General features: G+C 36.1%; 2 protein-coding genes across 7 annotated transcripts in view; one reads left to right on the top strand and one right to left on the bottom strand.

Annotated features, from left to right (window-relative positions):
• The first annotated feature begins 217 nt into the window (after positions 1 to 217).
• On the top strand, positions 218 to 14,626 carry LOC137405490 (small acidic protein-like). The gene is made up of 6 exons (XM_068091774.1): positions 218 to 268; positions 7,027 to 7,140; positions 8,316 to 8,402; positions 9,769 to 9,823; positions 12,713 to 12,819; positions 14,397 to 14,626. The coding sequence occupies exons 2-6, from the start codon at positions 7,036 to 7,038 to the stop codon at positions 14,613 to 14,615; spliced, it is 573 nt and encodes a 190-aa protein (XP_067947875.1). The 5' UTR covers positions 218 to 268; positions 7,027 to 7,035; the 3' UTR covers positions 14,616 to 14,626.
• Positions 14,627 to 15,277: 651 nt separating this feature from the next.
• LOC137405488 (SH3 domain-containing kinase-binding protein 1-like) overlaps positions 15,278 to 26,547 on the bottom strand; it is a 34,277-nt gene continuing 23,007 nt past the window's right edge. For 2 of the 6 annotated variants that reach the window (XM_068091767.1, XM_068091768.1), the window contains exons 10-16: positions 25,735 to 25,794; positions 24,107 to 24,143; positions 22,089 to 22,145; positions 20,297 to 20,353; positions 18,402 to 18,458; positions 15,786 to 16,003; positions 15,278 to 15,417 (exon numbers count right to left, since the gene is read on the bottom strand). In XM_068091767.1, coding sequence (XP_067947868.1) covers positions 15,337 to 15,417; positions 15,786 to 16,003; positions 18,402 to 18,458; positions 20,297 to 20,353; positions 22,089 to 22,145; positions 24,107 to 24,143; positions 25,735 to 25,794 — 567 coding nt within the window. In that variant the 3' untranslated portion in view covers positions 15,278 to 15,336. The remainder of the gene's footprint in view (positions 15,418 to 15,785; positions 16,004 to 18,401; positions 18,459 to 20,296; positions 20,354 to 22,088; positions 22,146 to 24,106; positions 24,144 to 25,734; positions 25,795 to 26,547) is intronic. The other 4 variants (XM_068091771.1, XM_068091770.1, XM_068091772.1 and 1 more) reach the window with 4 other exon arrangements.

Raw genomic sequence — 26,547 nt, 5'->3', positions numbered from 1 at the left:
CTTTCTTAATGAAAAAACTGGTCAGCCAAAACCAAATTTACTGCTCTTGTAAAATTAGTATATTTTCTCAAAATTGATGTACATGTAATTAGCAACCGAATTTGTTACGGCGCGTAATTCGCGCGATATCAATTCGCTTTATCACACCGCACAAACGGAAACCGCACTGTAAATAATGTATGACTCGCTTCTTTTACCTAAGTTTTAACGTCCGTCGTATAAAACGTTGTGCTTACAAGGACGACCAAACAGTTTTCTACACCTTTAGGCATGAAACAAAGTTCTAATGTTCTTTCTTTTACCTGGAAAATGGAGTAACACCGCGAAATTGGAAATGAAAATGATGGTGTGCAAGTAAAATAGCGAGCGAGTCTTGTCGGTGCTGTCTGTATTGTTTTTTCCGTGTCTCAGTTGAAATGCAAGCAAAGCGAGTTTTATTTCGGTAGTGTTTTGGCGTAATAAAAACTAAAAACAATCATAAAATGGTCTCGAGGCAAGCCTCTGGCCAGTACACCTACTGATCCTGACGGTTTTGTGAAATAAGCTGTTAAAAGTGATGAAGTTTTTGAACCAAGAGTATGACTGCAAATCTAAATGGGAGCTGAGATTCTATTGCGCATATGTAACCGGGTCATAATGCTGTAGTAAATTCTACTCGACAAGGATAGACAACTCCCAACTCAAGAGCGAGTTCACACAACTTGATGAGTCAATAAACAGACTTGTGGGTGAGCCGATAAACAGACTCGAGAGTGAGCCGATAAGCAGACTCGAGAGTGAGTCGATAAACAGACTCGAGAGTGAGCCGATAAACAGACTCGATGGTGAGCCGATAAACAGACTCGATGGTGAGCCGATAAACAGACTCGAAGGTGAGCCGATAAACAGACTCGATGGTGAGCCGATAAACAGACTCGATGGTGAGCCGATAAACAGACTCGAGGATGAGCCGATAAACAGACTCGATGGTGAGCCGATAAACAGACTCGATGGTGAGCCGATAAACAGACTCGATGGTGAGCCGATAAACAGACTCGAAGGTGAGCCGATAAACAGACTCGATGGTGAGCCGATAAACAGACTCGATGGTGAGCCGATAAACAGACTCAATGGTGAGCCGATAAACAGACTCGATGGTGAGCCGATAAACAGACTCGATGGTGAGCCGATAAACAGACTCGATGGTGAGCCGATAAACAGACTCGATGGTGAGCCGATAAACAGACTCGAAGGTGACTTCTCTCAATTGTTACACCCTAGCAAGCCAAGCGCAATAATTCTTGATGTTCGGTCAATAGCATTTATAGTGAAGGCAGCTATGATACGCTGGCTAATATCACAATGCTAAAGGCAGAAACAGTGACAAGAATTTTATACCCTATTTGCTTTTGAAAATCAAACAGAGCTTATTATAAAGAACGCAGTATCTTTATTGGTGTTATATCTCTCAGTACCAAGCAGTAACACAACAACAATGATCAAACTGGCAGGTTATATAGCAATCCCAAGAAAAATCCACAAATTGATTGGCTGCACAGTAATCAGGTCAACCAATTCCACAATAACATATTTCGAATACAAAAACGATAACATTTGTCACTAACTAATCACGCAATACGAGTATTAATAATTTTTTTTGTGTCTGTATAGTAACATGCAAATCTTAGAACAATATGGTAATAAATGGTTAACATAAAAAAAATTGCTAGTATCACACATACATACACTCTACATTGAACAAGTGTTAAGCGTGCGCCTTATAAATGACTATTCAAATTTGTCTGAATTGCGATGAACGTAATATAGATCCGTTGAGTTAGCAATTTGAAGCTGCCGGATTATAGGCTTAGAAAAGACGTCATCAACTCTTGCGCATGCTGACGTCTACAATTACGGGTACACACTGATTGACAGCTCATTCGCTTTTACAAGCATGAAGTCGGGTCTAAGACCATTCGCCCATCGGTAGATCCTATCGGGGACGACAGTGACCCTCTCGGGCTACCAGTCAAAATCGATTTTTGAGTGCCAGTAGTCTCACCAACCACCTCAGCCCTTTTTAGGCTATCATTTCCGTTTTAAGGGTTTTGTTCTGCGACGACAATGGTGGAAACTCGGTGTCGTACTTATCCTCCATTTCTTTTATTACACTGCTAACTAGTAACTAGATAACTGTTGTATATTTTACTCTGACAAAATATGACGATTCACGAGAATAAACAGTTATCAATAACACAGAACTGACATTTATATCTGTTCATTGAGTATTTATTTCTATTTTGGTCTATTTTTCATTTGACATGTAGGTCCACGGAAAAAGGCTACATAACGAACAATCATCAATTGAGCACATTGTTTTAGGAATCATGCTAACCACACTTGTCACATGATATTGTCTAGTAATAACATGTGGTTGTTGATGTAGCCATGAATCAATGGTAGGTCACTGACTGGCAGCAGAGTGTGGAATTGCTGGTGAATGACTAATATTTTCTATTTGGAAAGAGCCCACCTGATAAATTCGTCATGGTTTTTGACTTTATTTTGAGAACATAAAATGTGAAATGGAATATATGAATACACAAGATCGTTGTAAGATACTATAAGAGAAAAGATAATTGACCAATCAGATCATAACATGAAATAAACAATTAGTCGATTAGTATTCACTGAACACTAATGCATAATGCATTAGCGCTCAGTGCATAATGCATTGTTTCTCAACAGTGCTGACTCATTAGACTTATAAATGACTTTGAACTATTTGGATAAATACTTGAATAAATAGGATTAGCCATGTCCTTAATTTATCCCACAGAGTGTTTACGAAACTAGTTTGATTGCACTTTTTACAAGATGATAATGTTAATTGTGTATTTTAATAGATTACATTGCACTTTTTTAACCGCAACCATTTATGCTTTCCCGCAATCCTAAAAATTGTAGTAAACATCTGTAAACTAGAGTCATTACAATAGCATAGGAATACATTTATATAACATGGTTTGACTTGTTATGATCGCCTAGCTATCCAACATCTCTTTTTCAAGCTCTCAGACTCTCCGTCTGCCTTGTAGTATCTAGAAAAGCTGGTGACATGTAATGCTGGGGAAACTCATAAAACCCTCTCGAATTGAACAGAGGCTGACTATCTGAAAAGATAACTTTTAGTAGTACCCCATGTGTAAAAAATACAGTCTTCAGTTTGTCTATGGTTGTGATGTTTTCATGAGTCCAGCTATCTAGTCTCCATGTACTAGTTATAATAGTCAAAAACTAGAAGATAGTGATACTTTTTGAATTCAAAGATGTTTGCACCCAGCCTCAGCCAAGCTTTTTCGTGATGTATTGAAGGGCAGAGAGGCTCGACAGATGTCGACCAGTTTATTTTGTGTTAATGATAGTTCTGCATACATCTTTGATCTGGGTAGATAGACCTTGCCACTAGACAGACCTCTGCCTCTAACCTGGTACTTGGTGATTCTTTTGTGAGCTGGGTAGCTCTCCTCTAGTACCATGAGTTGCATTCATGTGGAAACATCAATCCATTTGTCATAGAATACATGACCATCTACTTCTGTCAGGTCTCTTTTTATCCCAGTTTAAGGCAGACATAAGGAAGACTTCTCATCTGATAAATGATTTTGTTCAGACCAGTCGGGTACACACTTCAGAACTTTTCCAGGTTTTAACACTGGAACCATGCTGCATCTCTTCAAGTTAGTTCTTTGCCTTCATCCGCAGAGGTAGTGTAATCTTCTTAGATGTGAATATTCATGCTGGTTTACGTGCAGATTTGAGTGAGATTTTGTAGAAGTAGTCTGAGATTTTGTAGAGGTAGTCTTTGAGCAAGCCCAGTTCTCTGAGCAGGTTTGAAAGGTCCAAATTTTCTTAGTCGCTTCAAGATGGTTTTTTACATAGCAGGTGACCAATGTAAGATTTTTACACACATTCCCACTCAAGAGTGACATTGGTTGGTCCTTGATGACCTTTGTTATCTCTTTCAATGATTTTTTATTGTCGGCCACCTCAGCTTTCAATGTTTCTAAATCTACTAACCTGCTTTGTTCAAGGCCTGACAGTGCGACGTCTGCTTTCTCCAACTACTGGTAGTGTAGTCCCGACCAGTCATGATTGTTGATTATAAAGCCATTTTTCCCAACATCCACATTTATGTCATTGTATTTCCATTTACCATTACTTAAGCATTCTAAGTGTCACTAGTAATTTGACCAATACAGAACTCCCTGGTCAACAATAGGTCTTCTTCAGATTTTACTGAGGTTTTCTGTATGGACTTGCACTTTACTAGGCCTGCCAGTGGCCAATCTTGCGACAACTTGCATTTTGATTCCCTTGTTTTGCAATCTCTTGGTGCACATAAATAGTTTCTCAGCCTGAATACACTTAAAAGTATTCTTGGAAATGTGGGTTCAATGCTGAGCCATTACAAACCTTCGTTTAAAAAGCTGGCCAGATTTTTGTCGTCATCTAAAAAGGATTAGATAGCATTTATTGCTCCAGAACTTGCGCCCCATTGTTTCCAACTGCATAACAGCGGAGCTAACCTCATAGATTCTGCAAATCCTTTCGACTATGGCTAGGTATAAATCAGTGTTCTGAAAATCAACTTCTTAACAGTGTAATCGATGGTGACTGTGTCACATCTCACCTGGAAGGGCTACTCAATCATCAGTGACTGTCTTGAACTTGAAGGTACACTAAGTGGAAAGTGAGCGTAGCTCATGAAAAGCTTTAAATGGCTCAATGGGTAGCTGATTGCTGATTCTTGAACATCATTAGTGTCTCTTATACGATATTGTTCCAACATGCTCAATAAAGACTTAAAAGCGATTGATCAATCCTATGCTTCTCACTCGAGCCAACAACTCTAACAACTGTAGATAGAAGCGATGCTCGTGAGTAATCCACTCCATCAGTTAGTCTAGACAGGATATCATAGGACTTAAATCCACTCTTAAATCCTACTCATAATCATACTCCTACCGCTCTTAAATCATACTTAAATCAAACTCCTTTTCACAATCGAGATCTAATTCACCTGTGGACTTTATCCTACAAGCATTGCATTGGATCAAGACAGCCTGATGTTGCTGGTATTCTCTTCCGTTTCTCTGGGCTACTCATTTCTTTGATTAACTGCTATCACCGTGTGCAATAATAGAGTTATATGCTAATGCTGATGGATACACTACACTTAGCTCAAATGCATCCATTTATAAGAGTTTAAACCAAGAGTTTAAACCTCTGCTCCACTGCTGGCTGCTACCTGGGACTGAACTTTTGGCGGCCTTAGCCTTCATTTAACTCGAAGTCTGACTGCTGCACACATGAGAGTAACATAAAATTTGTTTCTCTGCAGGTCGTGATATGAAAAGACAACTCCTTACAGATGCCCATGCTTTAGTGGCAGCTTGTTAATCTGAAGCACTGCACGCTACTCTTGAAACTTTCTTACCTCACTTCAGTCAGGCTGTCATGCAGACACAGTATAACTACCTGTTCTAACTGCTTCAGTCCCCTAGCAGACAGAAAAGTATTCCATAAACCAGACTGTATTTAGCATGCAGAATTCTAGAATCAGCGTATATAGAAACAAGACTTATTATAATACACAAAAAGGGTCACTATTAAAAGACTATCTGCCATTGACTTTCTCCCATATATGTTAGTAAGCATTTTAACCAAACACACTACCTGTTTGTGCTCATTTGGTTCTTTACAAAGCAACTAGAACTAGACGTATTTGGTAGAATATATGAAATTTTGTATGATTAAACTCCCAGGCTGGTAGTGTGTTTAACCCCTTGAACCCTGGCTGTCTTCGTCAATGTGTGTCAGTATCCCTGGGTAATTTACCAAAAAGTAGGACATTTTGAGACTTTCATTAAATATATTTCAATCTGCTCATAATTCGATGATATTTGGGGAGACAATGGAAAACAAGTTCAACAACACCGCAACGGTCATCAAATAAAAATAAATTTTCACTGTTCTTCTGTTTGCTGTTAATTCTGAAAATATTTGCAGTATCATCATATCCATCGATCACACATTCTTTATTGCTTTCTGACCCAAAATCATCAGCAAAAGTATTGTTAGCATCACATAATTTTTTATCTGCATCACTATCGTCTAGCGCGTACCAACAAATGAATTTTATTAAATTCTTTTCATGGTTTTATCTCACAAAAGTTGTTGTAATAACGAAATAAGTTGGTAGAGATATTTAAAAATGGTGAAAAATGTAAGTAAAATTTTCAGTATAATGCTTTGTGTAAGAATTGATTTGACTGGTTTGCGCTGTTACTTGGAAATAACATTTGTAAACAGCGCCATGCAAATTCTTAGGGTTTCCAGTACATGCTATGCAACCCCGGAATGCTAGCCATCAAGATTCAAAGAGTTAAAGATTAATAATGTGCTTAAGATAAAAAAGAAAACTTGATGCACAATGTAAAAGTTGTAATATTTTTTTCGAGGTGGGAGACAAAATAATCTTCAGTTGTCAAGGGAATTTTTATTCTAGTTTGTAAAATCATATTAAAACAGGTTGAACTTAAAATTTAATTTGAGTTTAACTTGAATTTAAGGACAGGGAAATAGACCATCTATATATATAAATCTCAAAGTTCGTTGCTCAGTGTGTTCAGCTATAGCTATTAAAATTTAGAAAAGAAATATTCGTTTCCTGAATGGGTTTGATCTCAATTTCACCAAATGCAATGAGTTCATTAGGTGCTATGAGTCACTTTGTCGGTTAAAATACGCATAGCATTCTGCGTTACGCAATGTCACTAAAGCTTGTTCTCACAGCTCTTATTAATAAGTTTAGCAATACCGATAGTAGCTTACTCAAATTAGCAAATGGCAACTACATTACTGCCACTGTTTATCAGCTGTTTTTAATACTCGTGCAATGCCATGCAGTCAGCTAGTCATAATTATGTCTGTAACTACATTAAGTCCTTGCTAATACCCTACCGTCAGGTTTACTTTTTCAAGGTCATCAACATGAGCGAAGAAAAAGCTCAAAATGGATCAGGTGACCGGATTAGTGCGGAGACTACAACTGAAAAGGCTGGTGTAGAAACTACACCCGAGAAGTCTAAAATAAAGGTATTACTTGGCTATTGATATGAGGAGTTGTCTTTTCTAATCCCTTATTAAATCAATAGTGTTCACAGCTTCTAGGTACATGTAGGTTGGTGGCAGAATTGTTGAATGTTGTTGTCTTTTAGCGTAATCTATCTTTCCATGGATATATTTAAGCTATAGAAATTGTTTTGTTATTTTATTTTTTTCAACTACAGTTTTCAATTTCATTTTCAACTTGAATCGAATAAGTATTAAATAAATGAAATACTTAATACAGTCTCTTTGAGACCTTGTTTAAATGTCATTTGGATGATTAATAAATTTTCGCCAACTTCTTATAACAGCTATCCCATTTCGTCACTGTGTTGGTAGCTCTAACATAGCTGCATATTATAATAGGTTACTTTCTATGCTCTGGTTTCAGGAGATGAGTCATTAGTGTTGCAATTCTCACTTTGTAACTGCTACCAGATTGTTTAGCTTTCCTAAAAAAGTTGAGAAAATTATCAATATTCGCACACGGAAATTAAATCGTTGATTTAATTTAAGAAATTATAAAGTCTTGCGATGCTTGCTATTCTGGAACTTGAATTTTAGTAACATTTTTTTTGGTGGTCTGAATACTTAATGTAATCACTATTGGTAAACAAAGAGCTCATAACTTCTACTTTTGTTCAAAGTTACTATTACACTTTGAACAAAAAAAAATTTTTTTACATTTGTTATTTAAGAGGGCGACATTTTTACTGAGTAGCAGTTGTCTAAGAACTAAAGCATGTAATGCACTAATACTGAAAAGTTGGTTCGCTAGCATTCTGATGTGCGATGCAATTCGAAGACAATTTACATCAGCAGAAATAAGCAAAACATCCAATTCAGCGAAAAAATCATGCAAATCGAAAAAAGTTGAGTGGAATAAAATCTGATTTTTTCAAGAAAAATCATGACTTTTTTCAAACCTTGGAAACTATATTCAGTTCTTGGACCCAAAGAAATGCCAAGGTGAAAATATTTTGGATAGCATTTCTTGGCTCCAATGCTCTCACTTTGTAGCATTTTAAGCCTTTGTAAGCATTTTCATGTGATAAGATCTTTGTAAGTCTATCACTAAGGAGTAATCTTCTCTTGTGCTTTTGTGCATATGTTTGCTGTAGAGTTGAGAAAAAGTGAATCCTAACAATTGAAATTCGTTACAGGTGACATCTGCTAATGACTGGGAACACGCAGAACTAGGAGACGAGGCCAGGAAGGAGAAATTCCTAAAGCTCATGGGTGCAGCCAAGGTTGGCAGAAGTATTTTATGTCGCACCAGGTCTAGAGTCACTTTGTTCCTATGCGTTCAGTTGTCTCAAAGCTCTGAAGACTTTATTTAATGGTGCCTTGTTATCGTTGGTGCTGATTTTCATACATCTAAGGCATCAGATATAAGTTAGGATAATGAACACTATTCTAAGCAGAGCTCAGGCTGTGTTTGAAGTTCAATTAATTTCAAATTTTTAATTTTCTCTGTGTGGCCATTGAGATTTTGGAAATTGAGTGCGCATAAATTAGCTCTCAAAGCAATCCTTTTAACTTTGTCATTAAAATGTTACACATTTTATTCCGGGTTGTTTTCTAAAACCATCATTGGAGCAGCATGAAGTGCAAATTATCCAATAAGTGGAATCAGCATGATTGCTAGGTTTATCTCCCCTTAGAATGCATTTAGGCAGGCGATTAATGTGAATAAGGGTTTAGATTTAGTATTCCCCCATCCTTGTTGACTACTTGTTTTTCTACTCAGTCTAGTTAGAAACATACCATGATGCAATGACAGTTGTTATACACTCTGTATAACAACACTGAGGCAAAAACCACTCATTGATGTAAATTTCATGTTTAGTCATTCCCCAACAGTAGGCATAACCAACTTGTTCTAACTCACAAACTAATCGTATCCGTTTTAAGAAGTTGTCTACTCACGTATCGATATATTAGTATATAAGTAGATAACCTTTTAGTTATAATTTTAACCATTGTTATGAAGATGTATTCATAATGGCTAAAGGCTGGCACACACTATATCGCCATATCTCGGTGTTGATTCCACAATCCTTCGGTGATCATCGATAATAACAATGTTCAGACTATCACAAACCCATCAGCGTTTGTATTAAGAAATACTCCGTGACGTAATGTTCTCATTTTTCTTTTTAAATTTTCGCGAAGAAACCTCTTTTTTTCGAGTGCTTGAATCAAATACTAGTCCTGCAGCAACTATTATAAACGGAAATAAATAAATCACGCTATCCACAACCGCGAATTACTATCGCCGAAATGGTTCACATTAAAAAAGTAGTCGTCGATGCTCGGCGAAATATTGGGAAAGTTTGACTGCTGCAAACTTTCCTGACGTGTCCACGTTGTTTCATCGATGCCATCGGTTCGCGGTTCACATAATCAACGATGAACGCCGAAAGGAAAACCCCCTCAGACGGCGATATAGTGTGAACCAGAGGACTGATTAGTTACATTCTTTAAAGTTACAAACAGAATTAATCCACTTGTTGGCCACCTGTTTATTTGAGACATCTTGCAGGATTATCGGTAGTCGTGTACTCTTGCTATAATCATTTTATGTGATAATGAGCTGATATTGCTGTTTTGCAGGAAGACCACAAAGGGAAGATAGTCATAGGAGAGCATGCATCCAAACACAAAGGAGGTGAGTTGAGGAGGTTGTGGGAGACGACTGGGGATAGTTTAAATCTTCAGTAAACTAACAGGTTTGAAAAAAGGTCGTCATAAAAAAGCCTTAGTAAACTAAAGGAGTTACCTGTGATGGGTGTGGCCAATGATGACTGTGGCCAATGATGACTGTGGCCAATGATGGCTGTGGCCAATGATGGGTGCAGCCAATTGCTCATATGATGAGATGGTTACTGGGCAAGAATTTTAGAGCAGAAAGGTTAGAATAATGAACATACAACTTTACAGTTGTTGAAATTTTTTTAGAGCATTACTGAAGCTGCAGTTTACACCTGTAAGAGTAATTTTTTGCTGCATTTTAAGTTCCCATCTTTTAGGGCAAAGAATTTTAAAAGTAATTATATCCTCTAAAATTATAAATTATGATTTTTGTCTTGGAAAGTTTTAAAAACTTCATAGTTTTTCAACAGGTTTCTAGTTGAGTTTTTCTCCAAGGTTTTTCTATAATATTAAATCTCAAGGCTTTTACAGATCAGAACTACCCTTTTACCATAAAGTAATAGTGCAAATGGGAGAATTTCTATTGTATTCCAGTATGCAATATGTTTGAGGAGGTGAAATGCAGTACAATATATATTATGGTCACGTTACTCTTATATTTTAGTCTGCAGTAACTACTAACATGAAGTTCGCAATTTAAAATATAAAATTACTATACTGTTTATATAAATATAAACTACTATGCTGTTTTCTTGATTACAGTCCAATCTTGACATGAAGTTAATGTTAGCTAATATTTGCTTCGTTTATCGAAACCCTCATATGTTGAAGGAAATATTCGTATGTTGAAGCAAACCCTCATATGTTGAAGCAAATATTCGTATGTTGAAGCAAACCCTCGTATGTTGAAGCAAATATTCGTATAAAAATACGTTGTACTTTGTTTAGTTTGTTATGAAACCTGCAGAACAATGATGGATTCCTCAAGTAATTACATATACCATTAAAGCTAATGCATTATATAAAACTAATTAAAAACTAAAGATATGAACTTCAATTTTGTGAAAAACTAAAATAATAAAGTAACACTCTATAAAAAGAGTGTATTGTTATTTTAAAAATTTGTGAGAGGAAGTGTTGGCTCAGCAAAAAGTAGGTTCAGTGATAAAAGCACCGGCATAGCTGGAATTAAGTGGAATTTAAATCAACTTATTTCACATGTTTTTTTCATTATTTGCTGCATAATTTTAATTTTCACTTTCTTTATTTCTACGTTTATTTTACTTACAAAACTGAAATGTTTTAAAAACTTTCAGACGTCATATGTTGGAAATTAATTTGTATATCAGGACAAATATTAGCTCAAATTTTATCATGTAGATAAGTTTGTATGCAGAAGTTAAAACCTGTCTGGATTTATGGAGGTTTTAGTTAGATGTTATCACTAATATATGTTAATTGGCAAACGGTGAAAAATTAGTTGAAAGTGAATAGCAAATTATAATTAATTTTTTACTTGAGTAAAAGTATGCCAAAATCATTATTTTAATGATGTATTTTGTGATACGGAATACTGTATATCATTAAAATAATGATTTTGGCATACTTTTACTCAAGTAAAAAATTAAGTAGAAATTTGCTATTCACTTTTAATTAATTTTTATTGTTTTTAGATTTTAAATACAAGAGTAAACCTCTGCAAAACTTTAGCAACTCATCAGTTGTCAATGTGCACTTTTCTGCCCAATATGGCAGTGCATCAGGAAGACCTCGAATCTAGGCATTATGTAATACGCTCAGCTTTGAGGTAATTGCTTAGCGATTTGAAATCCATAGGTTTTTACCGCAATCTTTTAACAGTCACACTCAAATTGTAATGAGATTTTTAGTCATCACGCAAATACACAAACCCCAAACCCCATTTGAGGTAATTGCTAAGTATATATGCTAAATATGTAAATGTAAATTATGCTAATTAGCATACTTTTTATAAGGGAGAAAAATTCATCACCAAATTTTTCTCACTTACAAAAAATTAACAAAAATGACTTACAAAATTAGGCTAACAACGTCTAGATCAGGCTTAACAAAACACCGCAAATCTAGACAAAGACTTTTTTATGCTTAGGTCCGACGGTTCTTGAAAAAATACAGTAAATATTGCCCTTTATTTTCATTTTCTTCTAATGTAGAAGTTGCCTCCTCTCTGTGCAAACAAATGCTGATGAAAGCATAACTCCTGTAAGTTTCATGTATTGCGTAATCACAGTGATGTCATATATTGTACTAGTAGCATAGGGTTTATGAGAATGTTCAACATTCTAGGTCATTCTTTAAAGTTCGTGTATCTGGATGGTTACGAGCTCTCCGCGAAGTTAAGAATGCATGAGTTGTGCGTGTAAGATGATTTTAGTATTACTTATTGATCTGAGTTGTTTCTACTTGTCTTCAACAAGGCAGCACAATGTGAAGTAGTGGAGAAGACTGAATGGTAATCTCCTTTCCTTTGTTTCATATTGAGAAAAAAAGAAGCTTATATGGTTACTGAAAATATGTGTTGAAATTATGTCATATCTTGTGAGCACGTTAAGGAAAGCATTAAAAGCAGGCATTTATTTATGATGCTGCCAGTTTGTAGTCACCTGAAACGAAACAATTTTATCAGTTTAATTTAACATGCAATATCAAACTATGATACTGTTTAGTCCATTCATATAATTTGATATATTATTTTGCAAGGATGCAGTTAAAGCATTATGAAGCTATCTCTGAAGCTATCTATGAAGCTATTATGAAGCATTCTGTCTGCTCTGCAGAATGTTTAAAAGTAGGCTTTATGGTTAAAAGTCAATATAGCTGCCATAAATAATGCTGCTTGTTTGCTACCCTCTTGCTCCTTATGCAGACGATCCTGATCAACTAAATAAAAGCCTTGAGGAACAGTTTCAGCATGGCCTTGATCGCAAGTTGACCTCAGGCTATAAGAGTCATAAAGGTCTCGGATTCAGTCAGGTCAGCAAATAAATGCCATATCTCCTTCCTTTTATCACTATCATAAATGAGTTTTGTTGAAGACATTGATAATCTGGTTGTACATGTTAGGTTTGAGGGTGTTTTTTATCAAAATAACATTATTTTTATTTACTTATTTTTTACTACTTCGTTCGGTTACCAGAGTTTCAGCCTTTTTCTTACGACTAAAAGCAAATGTGGAATGCTATCATCGACCACAGTACTTTATAAATTGATCGGCAGAGGCATGTACCCCTTTTCTTTTCTCGCATTACATGACCCACTAGCGGTAAACCTGCTCCAAACCTATTGAGAAAGTTTACATCTTGCATGGCACACACCACATTCCGTTAAAGAGTGAATGATTTATTATTAGTAAAATATGTTTCCATTTGACTGGGAGTAGTGAGAGATTGAGTGTTTGCATTCCCATGTTTAGCTCTCTCGCACGCTGTTTTCTTGATCGCTCTATTGTAAAGCTTAATAAAATTACGATTAAGTTTGTATCTTACGCCGCTCCCTGAGGTCTTTTGTGTTGAAGCTGTATAGGAACATTACGTCTGGTTGTTGGAATCTGTTATTATCCCATTGAATATACAGTAGCTCTCGATTTGTATACCCACCTGGTTATGCTAGTCTTATTCTTTTATTTATAAAAAAAACTATGGGCGCTACACTACACTCACAACCAGTTGGCACCGAGTTGTATATTTTTTGTTCTATATTTAAGCTCTGTGATCATGTGAAATAGATTACTTTGAGTTACAAGTGCAGATATTGACTGCTTGGAAAAACTGGCAATATTTCTTTGCAAGTGTAACAAATTATGTAGAAACAAAAAAAGACATACAGAACATGAGCTTTTGTTAGTGTAATGAAACACTGACACAGATTGTCATCTGTGTAATTACAATAGACACCTGTTTATCTTGAAGTTTCAAGCATTACTCCATGTTATGAGTTGCAATTGTATGACTTGAGTCACAAGGTAAATTTAAGAGAGAGGTAAGTGCTGTTTCAAAACTGATTTCTCCTTTTATTTAGGGGAGACAAGTCCTGTGGATCTTTTTTGCATAAATCGTATCACAGCATTAGTACACATTTTTTACTAAATAATTATTCTACTAGCTTGTATGCACCTCGCAGTGTATTTATGCTAGTAAAGGATATCCGCTGTGGCATAAACACCCTCTATAGAATATATCATGCTATAATTGCATTGTAACCAAACAACGGTAATGGTAGTTGGATACCTTACATAGCGATGATGGCATCATTAACTGATATGCTCAGTTTTTCAATGGTTTTTCCGTCGTCTCGTATACATACTTCTGTGAAACCGATGTCAACCTCTTATGGCATTACTTACCAATCCAAATAGGAAAAACTGATATCCTTGCAACTATTGACAACCATCCTAACATTCAAGGGTTTGCTGCAAGGTCGGACACCATCTTCAACAAGCAGAGTTTCGTTTCCACATAGAAATGCTTATCTTCTATAACACTTTCCATTGAATACAATTAGTATGACTTAGTTCTTGTCAATATGGTATCCAAATAACATATACACAATAGGAAGAAGATGCCCCCGTGAAAGAAACCCCCGAGATTGGTGCCACCCCAGATTCAGATGTTGTGGAAGAACGACGAAGAGTGACAGATGATACATCAGCCAACGAGAATGAAGATAAGGCGGCTGGGGAGAAGCGCTCAGCTGGTAACAAAGACAATGAAGCGGTTGCTCCTAAACGTAAGCCAATGATGATGTTTGTGAAGGCCTCAGATGATAGTTGACAACCAGACAGACTAGATGTGTATATCATGCTGTTGTGTATCTATAGCCATGTTATTATAGCCATTTGGACTTTCTAGTATATATAATTGCGACAGGTTTGGTTTTTCTCATCTCCACTTTTGGCATTTTAAGTGTACATATGACATATGTTGTATTATCTAATAATAGCAAATCTAAAATTCATATATAATAACTTCTACAGAATATACGTATAGATGTACATAAATTGCATGCAGTCTGTTCATACTGCTGTTACTTCCAGAGCAGTGTGTGCAAATAAAGCAAACATTCAAAATAAACAGCGTGTAAAATAAAGACATCAAATTAATTCTAGTGCATCTTGGTCAGTCAGGAGTGAACCTACACTATAGTAAAGGAGCCTATTATAGACATGCATAAAACTTAAGTCTTCACAACAAAGATCTGTCTGAAGATGCAACGGCGCAATCCACGAAAATCTACAGCTCTACCCCATGGAATGTACACAGCTTTTTACTGCACAACAAAATAAGTTATGTGAACCATAATGATACAGCTGCTATCAGCTAGTGCGTGAGAAGACAACTTAGGAATGTGAATGGAGAAGCTGCCAGTGATCATTAATAATGTACAATCACAGTTTGATGGCAGAGGTGTAGTTGAAAATATAGCAGAGCACCAAAAAGGCAGCAAGTGCTGCTCAGTGCTTGCTATATAGGAAGAATTATTGGGAGTTGTCATTCACCACTTATCTTCTGCCAATCTTCTTATTCTTGCCAGCTCTATGGTGCTCTGTGTATTCATTTTCTTCCCTTCGTCAATCTAAACCAGAAATGAACTTCCATGAATATATCATCATATACAGAGAAAATAACAACCAAGTCAATGAAAAAGCGTGATAAATAAAGTGATGGACGAGTGTGGATGGGAGGGGGGGGGGGGGGTAGTCAAGCATTATAGAAGAGAATATAGGAAAAGACAGAAGACAACGAGATAAAAATGGAAACAAAGAAAAGATATGAGAAAACAGAACGAAAGTTTTTTGAGCGTGGGGCCATCAAACAAAGCAAGGGACAAGAAAAGAGCTCAATGCAAAAAATGAAACGGAGTAATAGATTGGGAGGAAGCGAGGAAATTGCAAGATGTCCGCTGAGGCTATCCAACTACCGAGATACATTCTCTGAACCCACCTCCTTCATCAGGTCTAGCATTTTCTTGGTGCTCTCCTTTTTATAGTTCTCCAGGGCCATCTTACACGTCCTCAGCTCCTGCTGCAGCTGCTCATGCGAATCTCTAGTCACCATATTTATCTTCATCCTTTCAATTTCTTCCCTGAGCTGAGCGATTGCCTTATCATCACCTCCATTCACCATGGCTACCTGGGGAAGGGTTGTCGCGTGAGGTTTCGCTGTCGAAATAAACAGAACACTCAGAAGCTATAAGTAAACAAATGTGTGGATAGTAGAAAATACATAAAATAAAAGATAAATTTTCCACATTTAAAAATTATGTTTTCATAAACCACATATCGTCAAACTTTTGCATGCCATGATAATTCATTCCAAAATTTACTTTTTTTCTTTAAACTGCCAAATTTTTGAGCAAATTGTAATTTACTTAATCCATTCCCTAGCCCAAAATGCCCAATGACAAACGCTTAATTACCTCTAGAGTTAAAACAATTACATTATAAGAGAATATGAGAAAAGGAAGTAAAACTTCAATTATATGTAAAAATTCTAAATTAATAAAGCGACAATCAGTTGTTAGTTTACCTCGAGTAACGGGTATGTAAGTGTAGACTCAACGATGCATGGGTTTGACGGTAGAGCGATAGTAATATGCAGAGTAACTTATCCTAGAATAGTTAAAAAAACTTATGTTACATAATCTTTTAGTACTTTTATTCAGGTCTGTATTCCCTGGTTGCAAGTTGGAGCGGCTAAGCAAGTTGGGGCGGCTTATGTTAGGCGACGAGTTATGAGCATCTGGGAGTTTGGAGGGGCCGTGTCAGCCCTCCTCAACAGTTTCTTTTATGTAGGGCCTCAACCGAGCATCTCATGTAAAGTTTTAAAAAATTTTATCGGAAAGTATAAACATTTTTTCTATTATTTGAGATTTGTTTGTTTTAGGTGATGTGACTGCCAGGACGTTTTCAGATTAAAATAGGCTAAACTTGACCGCAGTTGAGACGTTAAAAAAAATACATTTTTTTTTAGTGTTTCAACAAAGATCAATTTTGCCGATTTTATTTTAAGTTCATCCTAAAGTTTCTACGCTTTCGTGGGGCTATTGCCAAGTGGATGTTTGTTAAAACTTGACCTTTTGCAATCCTTTATAAAAGTCGTTAACAAGAATATTTTGCCGATGATAATAATGACGCCCAATAACTATTAAAAGTTGACATTTATCTATATGGCTTGGAATAAAGTGATACTCTACAGCTATAAAAACGGTTCCCGTAGCCGTTGGGCAAATAACTGTTCGAGTTAATGCTGTTGAGGTCGAGTTAGTCAAATCCGTTCGAGTTAACCAAGTGTTTGTGATAAAATTTTACATTTTATCCGAGGGCGAGTTATCCTAGTTTGACTGTACTTAGCCGCCAAAAATTATTAAAAAGTTGGGGTGGCTGAGCCGGCCAGCCGCTCCAGGGAATACGGGCCTGCTTTTATTGTTTATTTTTAATTTCTAAATTTCTATCAAATTTTGCTTAAATAACTGTATCAGTTGTGGCGTCATATATTGGAAATTACGTCACATGTCGAGACAAAAATTTGCTTAAATTTTTTGTCCTACATCGAAAAATTTGTATGTGGAGGCGATTGTAAGTAGAGGTCTTACTCTACAAGTTGGACACATTTAATTAAAGAACCATGCTTACCCACAAAGACTCACGAGCATAAAACACAAGCTATATATGAACAAAGTTGAAGCAGAGACAAAAAACCATGCAGTTATGCTGCCAACTGGCTGCAGAAATGCTGCCAACTGGCTGCAAGAAAGAAGTGCGGTTATGGACCTGGTGGGCTACTTAAAATTATGCAGCTTTAGCAATAATCTCCGAGTATGTGATATAATAATATATAATACTAGAACAGAAGTAGCGCAAAATTATTCTAAAGGCATGTTGAAGCAAAGCAGATGCAAGGTACTTGCAGTTCATTAGCATTGTAAAAAGATTATCTTTGTAATTATCTCCCCTACCCCAGGTACTGAATGCTGAGCGAATGTGCTTAAAGCAACCTCACAGTTAACCTCCAATCAACCTCAGTTAATATTTCTCCCCGTGATTGTAATCTATATCTTCCTAGCATTCTTTAGCTCGACTGCGAATTTTGACAAAAGAAAACAGCAATATATCCACCGCTAAGACTATTTTTCTGGGAGAACCGATTGCAACTGGCGGCAGTTGCCACATGTACTTTCACCACTGAACTTTTAAAAGTACCGCACGTTTAAAAGTAGATAGAAAGTAGAAATAGATAAAAGTAGTCAAACACAATAAAAAGTGGTAGCGAAATTGTTTAGTTAACTGGTAGCAGTTAATGGCAAATTAGCGACTTCTAGTATTTTAATAAAATAAGTAATATCAATCAATAAAATTCATGAGTTTTTAATAGAATGATGACTTCAGAGCACTAAAAGGAGACCACATATCACGATGAATATTATGGTGTCTTCGAGTTATTAAATAAGTCTTATGCGAGCATGAAATAACAACTTTTTTATGATTCCTTGAATAATGAAATAATGAAGTGTCCTTAAATATGGACACATTTCGGACTGCCTTCGACACCTAGACTTACGCAGTTCAGGCTCTGGCTTGACTTTGGGCGATGGCATGCCAGGCCCTCTGCTCACATCTGCAACCATTCACACTATCAGGGCCCATGACACAAAGCCCGTATCTAACCAACAAGCTTTTGTAAAAAGATATTTTGTGCATTTCTAACCATAGAACAGCACAAAATTATCATGTAGTAAACTTTGATCTGCTAAGTGAAACTGGAAACAGACCAAGTCACTTTCTGAAACATATTAAAACCACGAGCTAATCACAAACTATGCCTTTGTACCTGAGGCCACACTTGGAAGTTTCAAATTGATGATATTCAGCAAAAGGCTGCAGAAGGTAATATTGTAGGATCGTGAGAATACTTGAACAAGATAATTAATTGAACTGACAGAAACTTTGGATATGCATTGAAAACAACAAAAAACATAGAGGTATCAAAAGCATAGAGATATCAAAAGCATAGAGATATCAAGAGCATAGAGATATCAAGAGCATAGAGATATCAAGAGCATAGAGATATCAAGATCATAGAGGCATCAAGAGCATAGAGATATCAAAAGCATAGAGATATCAAAAGCATAGAGGTATCAAGAGAATAGAGATATAAAGAACACAGAGGTATCAAGAGCATAGAGATCAAAAGCATGGAGGTATCAAGAGTATAGAGAATAGAGATATAAAGAACACAGAGGTATCAAGAGCATAGAGATATCAAAAGCATAGAGGTATCAAGAGCATAGAGTTATTAAGAGCATAGAGATATCAAGGGCATAGAGGTATCAAGGGCAAAGAAGTATCAAGAGTGGCCCAACAATCTAAGCAAACAAGATTTTCTCCTTTTAAAATTTCCAGCTAAATGAAAAAAATTCACTTGCCTCACCTTTTTAAGATGCCTAGCTAAATTTATTAGCAATTTTAGCACTTGTCGGACCATCCAATTAGAAGTGATTATTAGATTAGCGACATTATTCAAAGAAAAAAATTGACGCTGCGCAATCATCACAAAAACAAAAAAAATTTCCAGACAAAAGAAATAAATAACCTATGGGATTCACTTGCACTAATAACAATGATAAAAGAATTAAGTTGCAGTAAAACACTTCAGTTGACTCCTTTCTGAGAATGATAGCCATCTCATGAGTGATACCGTAATCCAACATTTAAACTAATTGCAAAATTAAGACTTAAACAAATAAGCAAAGTTTAATAAACTCAATTCAAAATTTAATTACTATATTAATACAGAAATCTTTGCAGTTGATTAGATACGGGTTCGAGACCAGGACAAAGCAATCTTTTATTATAACCTCTAACCCTGGCTTTATATAGATGGACCGACAGGGAGTTCTCTTATTACAGTAAATCTTATTCCACAACTTGTGTAAGGGAAACGATTACCACAGTTAGTAGAATGGCGGTTTGTTGAACGGAAGGCCATGATACCGTGTCCCTGAAAATCGTTTCCCTTGCCTTCTTTTATAACACCAGTTAATTTAATTACCGCTTATTTTATCTCTTTAGTACAACGGTTTCAAGCGAGATTACAAGATAAGTTTTAAAAGTAGATAGAAAGTAGTAGATAAAAGTAAATAAAACATAAAACAAAAGTGGTAGCGAGATTGTTTAGTTAACTGGTAGCAGTTGATAGCATATTAGAGACTTCTAATATTTTAATAAAATAAGTAATATCAATCAATAAAATTCATGAGTTTTTAATAGAATGATGACTTCAGGGCACTAAAAGGAGACCACATATCACGATGAATATTATGGTGTCTTCAAGTTGTAAAATAAGTCTTATGTGAGCATGAAATAACAACTTTTTTATGATTCCTTGAATAATGAAATAATGAAGTGTCCTTAAATATGGACACATTTCGGAGTGCCTTCGACAGCTAGACTTACGCAGTTCAGGCTCTGGCTTGACTTTGGGCGATGGCATGCCAGGCCCTCTGCTCACATCTGCAACCATTCACACTATGAGGGCCCATGACACAAAGCCCGTATCCAACCAACATGCTTTTGTCAAAAGATATTTAGGGCCCATGATACAAAGCTCGTATCCAACCAACATGCTTTTGTAAAAAGATATTTTGTGCATTTCTAACCATAGAACAGCACAAAATTATCATGTAGTAAACTTTGATCTGCTAAGTGAAACTGGAAACAGACCAAGTCACTTTCTGAAACATATTAAAACCACGAGCTAATCACAAACTAGGCCTTTGTACCTGAGGCCACACTTGGAAGTTTCAAATTGATGATATTCAGCAAAAGGCTGCAGAAGGTAATATTGTAGGACCGTGACAATACTTGAACAAAATAATTAATTGAACTGACAGAAACTTTGGATATGCATAGAAAACAACAAAAAACATAGAGATATCAAGAGCATAGAGATATCAAGAGCATAGAGGTATCAAGAGCATAGAGATATCAAGAGCATAGAGGTATCAAGAGAATAGAGATATAAAGAACACAGAGGTATCAAGAGCATAGAGATACCAAAAGCATAGAGGTATCAAGAGCATAGAGTTATTAAGAGCATAGATATATCAATGGCATAGAGGGATCAAGGGCAAAGAAGTATTAAGAGTGGCCCAAAAATCTAAGCAAACGAGATTTTCTCCTTTTAAAATTTCCAGCTAAATGAAAAAAATTCACTTGCCTCACCTTTTTAAGATGCCTAGCTAAATTTATTAGCAATTTTAGCACTTGTCAGACCATCCAATTAGAAGTGATTATTAGATTAGCGACATTATTTAAAGAAAATGATTGACGCTGCGCAATCATCACAAAAACAAAAAAATTTCCAGCCAAAAGAAATAAATAACCTATGGGATTCACTTGCACTAATAACAATGATAAAAGAATTAAGTTGCAGTAAAACACTTCAGGTGACTCCTTTCTGAGAATGATAGCCATCTCATGAGTGATACCGTAATCCAACATTTAAACTAATTGCAAAATTAAGACTTAAACAAATAAGCAAAGTTTAATAAACTCAATTCAAAATTTAATTACTATATTAATACAGAAATCTTTGCAGTTGATTAAATACGGGTTCGAGACCAGGACAAAGCAATCTTTTATTATAACCTCTAACCCTGGCTTTATATAGATGGACCGACAGGGAGTTCTCTTATTACAGTAAATCTTATTCCACAACTTGTGTAAGGGAAACGATTACCACAGTTAGTAGAATGGCGGTTTATTGAACGGAAGGCCATGATACCATGTCCCTGAAAATCGTTTCCCTTGCCTTCTTTTATAACACCAGTTAATTTAATTACCGCTTATTTTATCTCTTTAGTACAACGGTTTCAAGCGAGATTACAAGATAAGTTTTAAAAGTAGATAGAAAGTAGTAGATAAAAGTAAATAAAACATAAAACAAAAGTGGTAGCGAGATTGTTTAGTTAACTGGTAGCAGTTGATAGCATATTAGCGACTTCTAATATTTTAATAAAATAAGTAATATCAATCAATAAAATTCATGAGTTTTCAATAGAATGATGACTTCAGAGCACTAAAAGGAGACCACATATCACGATGAATATTATGGTGTCTTCGAGTTATTAAATAAGTCTTATGTGAGCATGAAATAACAACTTTTTTATGATTCCTTGAATAATGAAATAATGAAGTGTCCTTAAATATGGACACATTTCGGAGTGCCTTCGACAGCTAGACTTACGCAGTTCAGGCTCTGGCTTGACTTTGGGCGATGGCATGCCAGGCCCTCTGCTCACATCTGCAACCATTCACACTATCAGGGCCCATGACACAAAGCCCGTATCCAACCAACAAGCTTTTGTCAAAAGATATTTTGTGCATTTCTAACCATAGAACAGCACAAAATTATCATGTAGTAAACTTTGATCTGCTAAGTGAAACTGGAAACAGACCAAGTCACTTTGGAAAATTCATTAAAATCGCTAGCTAATCACAAACTATGTCTTTTTGCCTGAGGCCACACTTGGAAGTTTCAAGTTGATGATATTCACCAAAAGGTTACGGAAGGTAATATTGTAGGACCGTGAGAATACTTGAACAAGATAATCAATTAAACTGGCAGAAACTTTGGTTATGCATAGAAGACAACATAAAGCATAGATGTATCGATGGCATAGAGGTATCAAGAGCATAGAGATATAAAACATAGAGGTATCAAGAGCAGAGGTGTCAGGAGCATAGAGGTATCAATAGCATAGAGGTAGCAAGGGCATAGAGGTATCAAGAGCATAGAGGTATCAAGAGCATAGAGATATCAAGGCTATAGAGGTATCAATAGTGACTCAAAAATCTAGGCAAACAAGAATTTCTCCTTTTTAAATTTCCAGCCTAATGAAATAATTCACTTGCCTCACAGTTAGTTCTTTAACTGAAAGAACAGACGGAGAGTTCTTATCGACCAATGTGACAATCCTACATTTTAGTACAGCACTTTTTATTAAAATACCGACAAATTTCCTGTTGTTTACATCTATTTTACACAAACTACAGAGATAGTTCCTTGAGCCAACAATAATAACCATACCAACGTTAATAAAACATCAGCATGCTGTGAGGAAACTATGATTGAGGACCGGGTGATGTGGACTAGAGGAACGCTACTGTTGGCTAGATATTGGACAGAGCTTGAATTCATTTACAATGGTGATCATAAGCTTGGGACCACTATAATAAACACGTTATTTGTTATCAATTCATTGTTTGTTAAATATTCATTGGATAAATTATGGAAAGCCAAAGATGTTTTACACATGAATGTTATTAAATATCAACTGATATTTGTCTGGTTAGTCTGGTTTTGGTGTAACAGCGGTATCTGGGTTTATCACGGAGTTTATATTCATTAACAAAATTGCTCAAATTCAAAATGCTTTTTGAACATAGGCATACATGTAACTATATTGAGTGAATAAGTGGTCTTTGGAGTCTTAGTAGCATCTTAATATTTGGTTAGTCAGCCCTTGCAATCAATCACAGGATAAAATGGTTACCCAGTAAATAGGTTATATTTCTTGATAATGCTTTTGATGATAGACAGAAGCTCTACAAAACTTGCTTCTCTAATGTGTATAGTATGTATGGTATGAGATAATAAAGAAAATGAGTTTATGTCATAAATGACAAAAAAACATGAAAATTACTAAGTGGTCCCTAACAATGATCACCGCTGTAGCTGTAGGCTCAAAGCCTGTGTGAGCTATCACGGAAACAAGTAAGACGAAAAGGGTTAAAGGTTGACTTGCAACAAAATTCACATTACAGTTATTTGATATCAAAAAATTCACCATGTCTTACTCTGCTGTGTTGTAGGTGCAAAATATGTGGAAATGTGACTACAAATTCTTAAACGCTCAAAAACGAACAGTTCATCGCAGCCATCACAAGAATGCTGTTGCAAAAAAAATGTTGCAAGGGATTCCAACCTACGGCGTTTTCGTGATGGTTGCGATCAACTGTTCGTTTTTAGCTTTTAAGAGCTTGTAGTCACATTTCCACATATTTGGTACCTACAACACAACAGAGTAAGACATGGTGAATCTTTTCATATCAAATAACTGTAATGTGAATTGTGTTGCAAGTTAACCTTTAAGTTTTATGGTTGTAAGAAAAGCCATTAACAAGGAAGGGAGGCTAGCAGAGAGCTGAAGGAGCAGCAGCTAAGAATTGTACTACAGTAGAAAAGCTTGTTAAATAGCATACCCTCATTCTTTGGCAGCATTGCTGGCCCTGGCCGTGGCTAAAAGAAACAATAGAGAGCGTAAGACCTGCAGGAGAAAGACAAATCCACAAAACAAAGATCGAATGCATGCTTACAATAAACCAAGCAATCACCATGCAAGTAACCATGTAGTTAATCAGATGATTGTCAGAAAATGGTATAAAATTATTTGTAGCAGTTAACGCGCAATCATAAGCCTGGTTTTCAAACATTTCTTAAGCCGCGGTGTGCGGGGCGTCATACCAGCATGCCATACCACAGGGGAAATGCACGAACAACGAACACGAGCAGTAGAATAAAGCTACGCTGGCTTGAGCTTATTTGTGTGACAACCAATAAAGAACTCTTCAACTAATAATACAATTTAACTAAGTTATATGTTATATAACTTGTATACACCATTGTTACCACATGTTATACACCTAACTTAAAACTAATAGAACCTACCTCTAATTAGACCTACAAGGTCAATTAGAGCCCGCTGTCCTTGGCAAGACTCATGACTCGCGCCGAAAACTGCCTCGCATAACGCAAAAAATAGTTAAATTTGTTGTCCGTTGATCATTCAATGCTAAAAGTACAAACAGTGCCAATAGCTGCGTATTAGTAATACACTAGTGATAAGCCAGCCATCGCTATGGATTTCTTTCAGTTTCGATCAGATAGCCAGTATATTTTCAAAACAAGTTGCTGAACTGTTGTGATTACTGTTGTGACAGTAATCCGTGAAGACGTTCATTGAGTTTCTTAGAACTCATAAAAAAATTCATAGAACTCTGGAGTTTCTAATCAAATGGGTGTTAAAAAGGCTGGTTTTCAGGTAACAGATGGAGTTGGAACTAAAATATTTTTGGCAAATTGGCAGAAGGCACGGAGCATGTGTGTGAAGTTTAGATGAAATTGGGTCAATAAGAGTGGAAATATAGCGCTTACACAGACCGGCGGACGCAGACAAAGTTGGGTTTAATAATACATACAGCGTCACGATGCGTATGTCGAATTAGAGAAGGCTGAAGAAATACCCTAGGACACTTATATTTCGCTAGTATTTAGTTTCGTGAGTAGCAGAGTAAAATTTCGCTGCAACTTAATTTCGCTGTTACTTAATTTCGCAGCTCTGATGAGTGCAAAAATATAGTGATGTGAAAATAAATGCAGTGGAACAAACATAATTAGATTCCTCAGGTTCAGTTCACCGATAAAAAAAATTTCAATTTGGTACTAGTTTGTGATTGTGAACCGCAGGTAGAACGGTGTGGCTGAGATCGATAATGCAATTTGATCGCTTGCTGCCATTTGTTTCTTGGACTATCAATGAACTAAGCTATTCAATTTCGCGTTTTCGCTCCTTCGTTATGATAGTTTAGTTTCGCACTTGAAACTTTCGCGAGAGGATGACTCCGTGAAAACGCGAAAGTTAGATGAGGCGAATACATAAGTGTCCTAGGGTATGTAAAAACCAGGCTACATAATTGATCGTATCCCTTTACTAAACATTCCTTTGTTTTTGTTGAGAATGAAACTAATGCTGCCAGTTTGCAGCTGACTTTACAAATCTAGTGATGCCGACTCAAAGATCATTGAAGAGGAAGGATTCTTTATAACTTACTGGTAACCTGTCTGGCCGCTCAGCCTCTTGAGGCGGTTGTGCGGGTGGTTTGTTCACTCTCTACAAATGCGAGTAACGATTTTTGGAGTCGTTTTACCTTGGAGTCAGCTTATCAAGTAACAGATAAAGAGAATCACATGATTTAAAAATGATATATAAAGATTACATTTCACCAAGAACTGTGCAAAGTGATGAGATGAGACAAAAACGGCATAGCACGAAAAATAGCCATGAATAAACTTCATTTCAGCCTCAGCTGAACAGAAATGGGACCATGAGGTATAAATTTTATGCAAAAAATCTATGTAAATAAAATACAGGGAATCCTCGCTTAATGACAACTCAGAGTTATGACATATTAAAAATTGTCAGAAACATGCTTGAAGAATATTAATAAAAATAAAACGGAACTATAATTATTAAAACCATTAAAGTAACCATGAATGTATATACACACACACTAGCCATGAATGTATATACACACACACTAGCCATGAATGTATATACACACACACTAGCCATGAATGTATATACACACACACTAGCCATGAATGTATACACACACACACTAGCCATGAATGTATATACACACACACTAGCCATGAATGTATATACACACACACTAGCCATGCAGTCGTTTTTATGCACATACGGTTCTGGGTGTTAAGCTAATATCTGCGTAGCTATGTAAGATCTGTGATTTATATGAGTTGAATACGCTGTCACAAACTGTGATGACCCTATCACCTCCTAGGATTTCGTTTCTTAATAGCAAAATAAAAAATATAATACATTTACAGTTTGCAAAATATT

This window comes from Watersipora subatra, chromosome 9, assembly GCF_963576615.1.
Source record: "Watersipora subatra chromosome 9, tzWatSuba1.1, whole genome shotgun sequence".
Taxonomy (NCBI): Eukaryota; Metazoa; Bryozoa; class Gymnolaemata; order Cheilostomatida; family Watersiporidae; genus Watersipora; species Watersipora subatra.
The sequence above is the reverse complement of the archived record's forward strand: the minus strand, read 5'-3'. Positions and strand labels throughout refer to the sequence as shown.

What these genes read in the sequence shown, in the direction of transcription:
- LOC137405490 (XM_068091774.1), top strand. Translation starts at nt 7,036, where the DNA reads ATGAGCGAAGAAAAAGCTCAAAATGGATCAGGTGACCGGATTAGTGCG. An exon ending in CCGAGAAGTCTAAAATAAAG is followed by an intron (nt 7,141 to 8,315) that starts GTATTACTTGGC and finishes AATTCGTTACAG; the next exon opens with GTGACATCTGCTAATGACTG. An exon ending in TGCATCCAAACACAAAGGAG is followed by an intron (nt 9,824 to 12,712) that starts GTGAGTTGAGGA and finishes CTCCTTATGCAG; the next exon opens with ACGATCCTGATCAACTAAAT.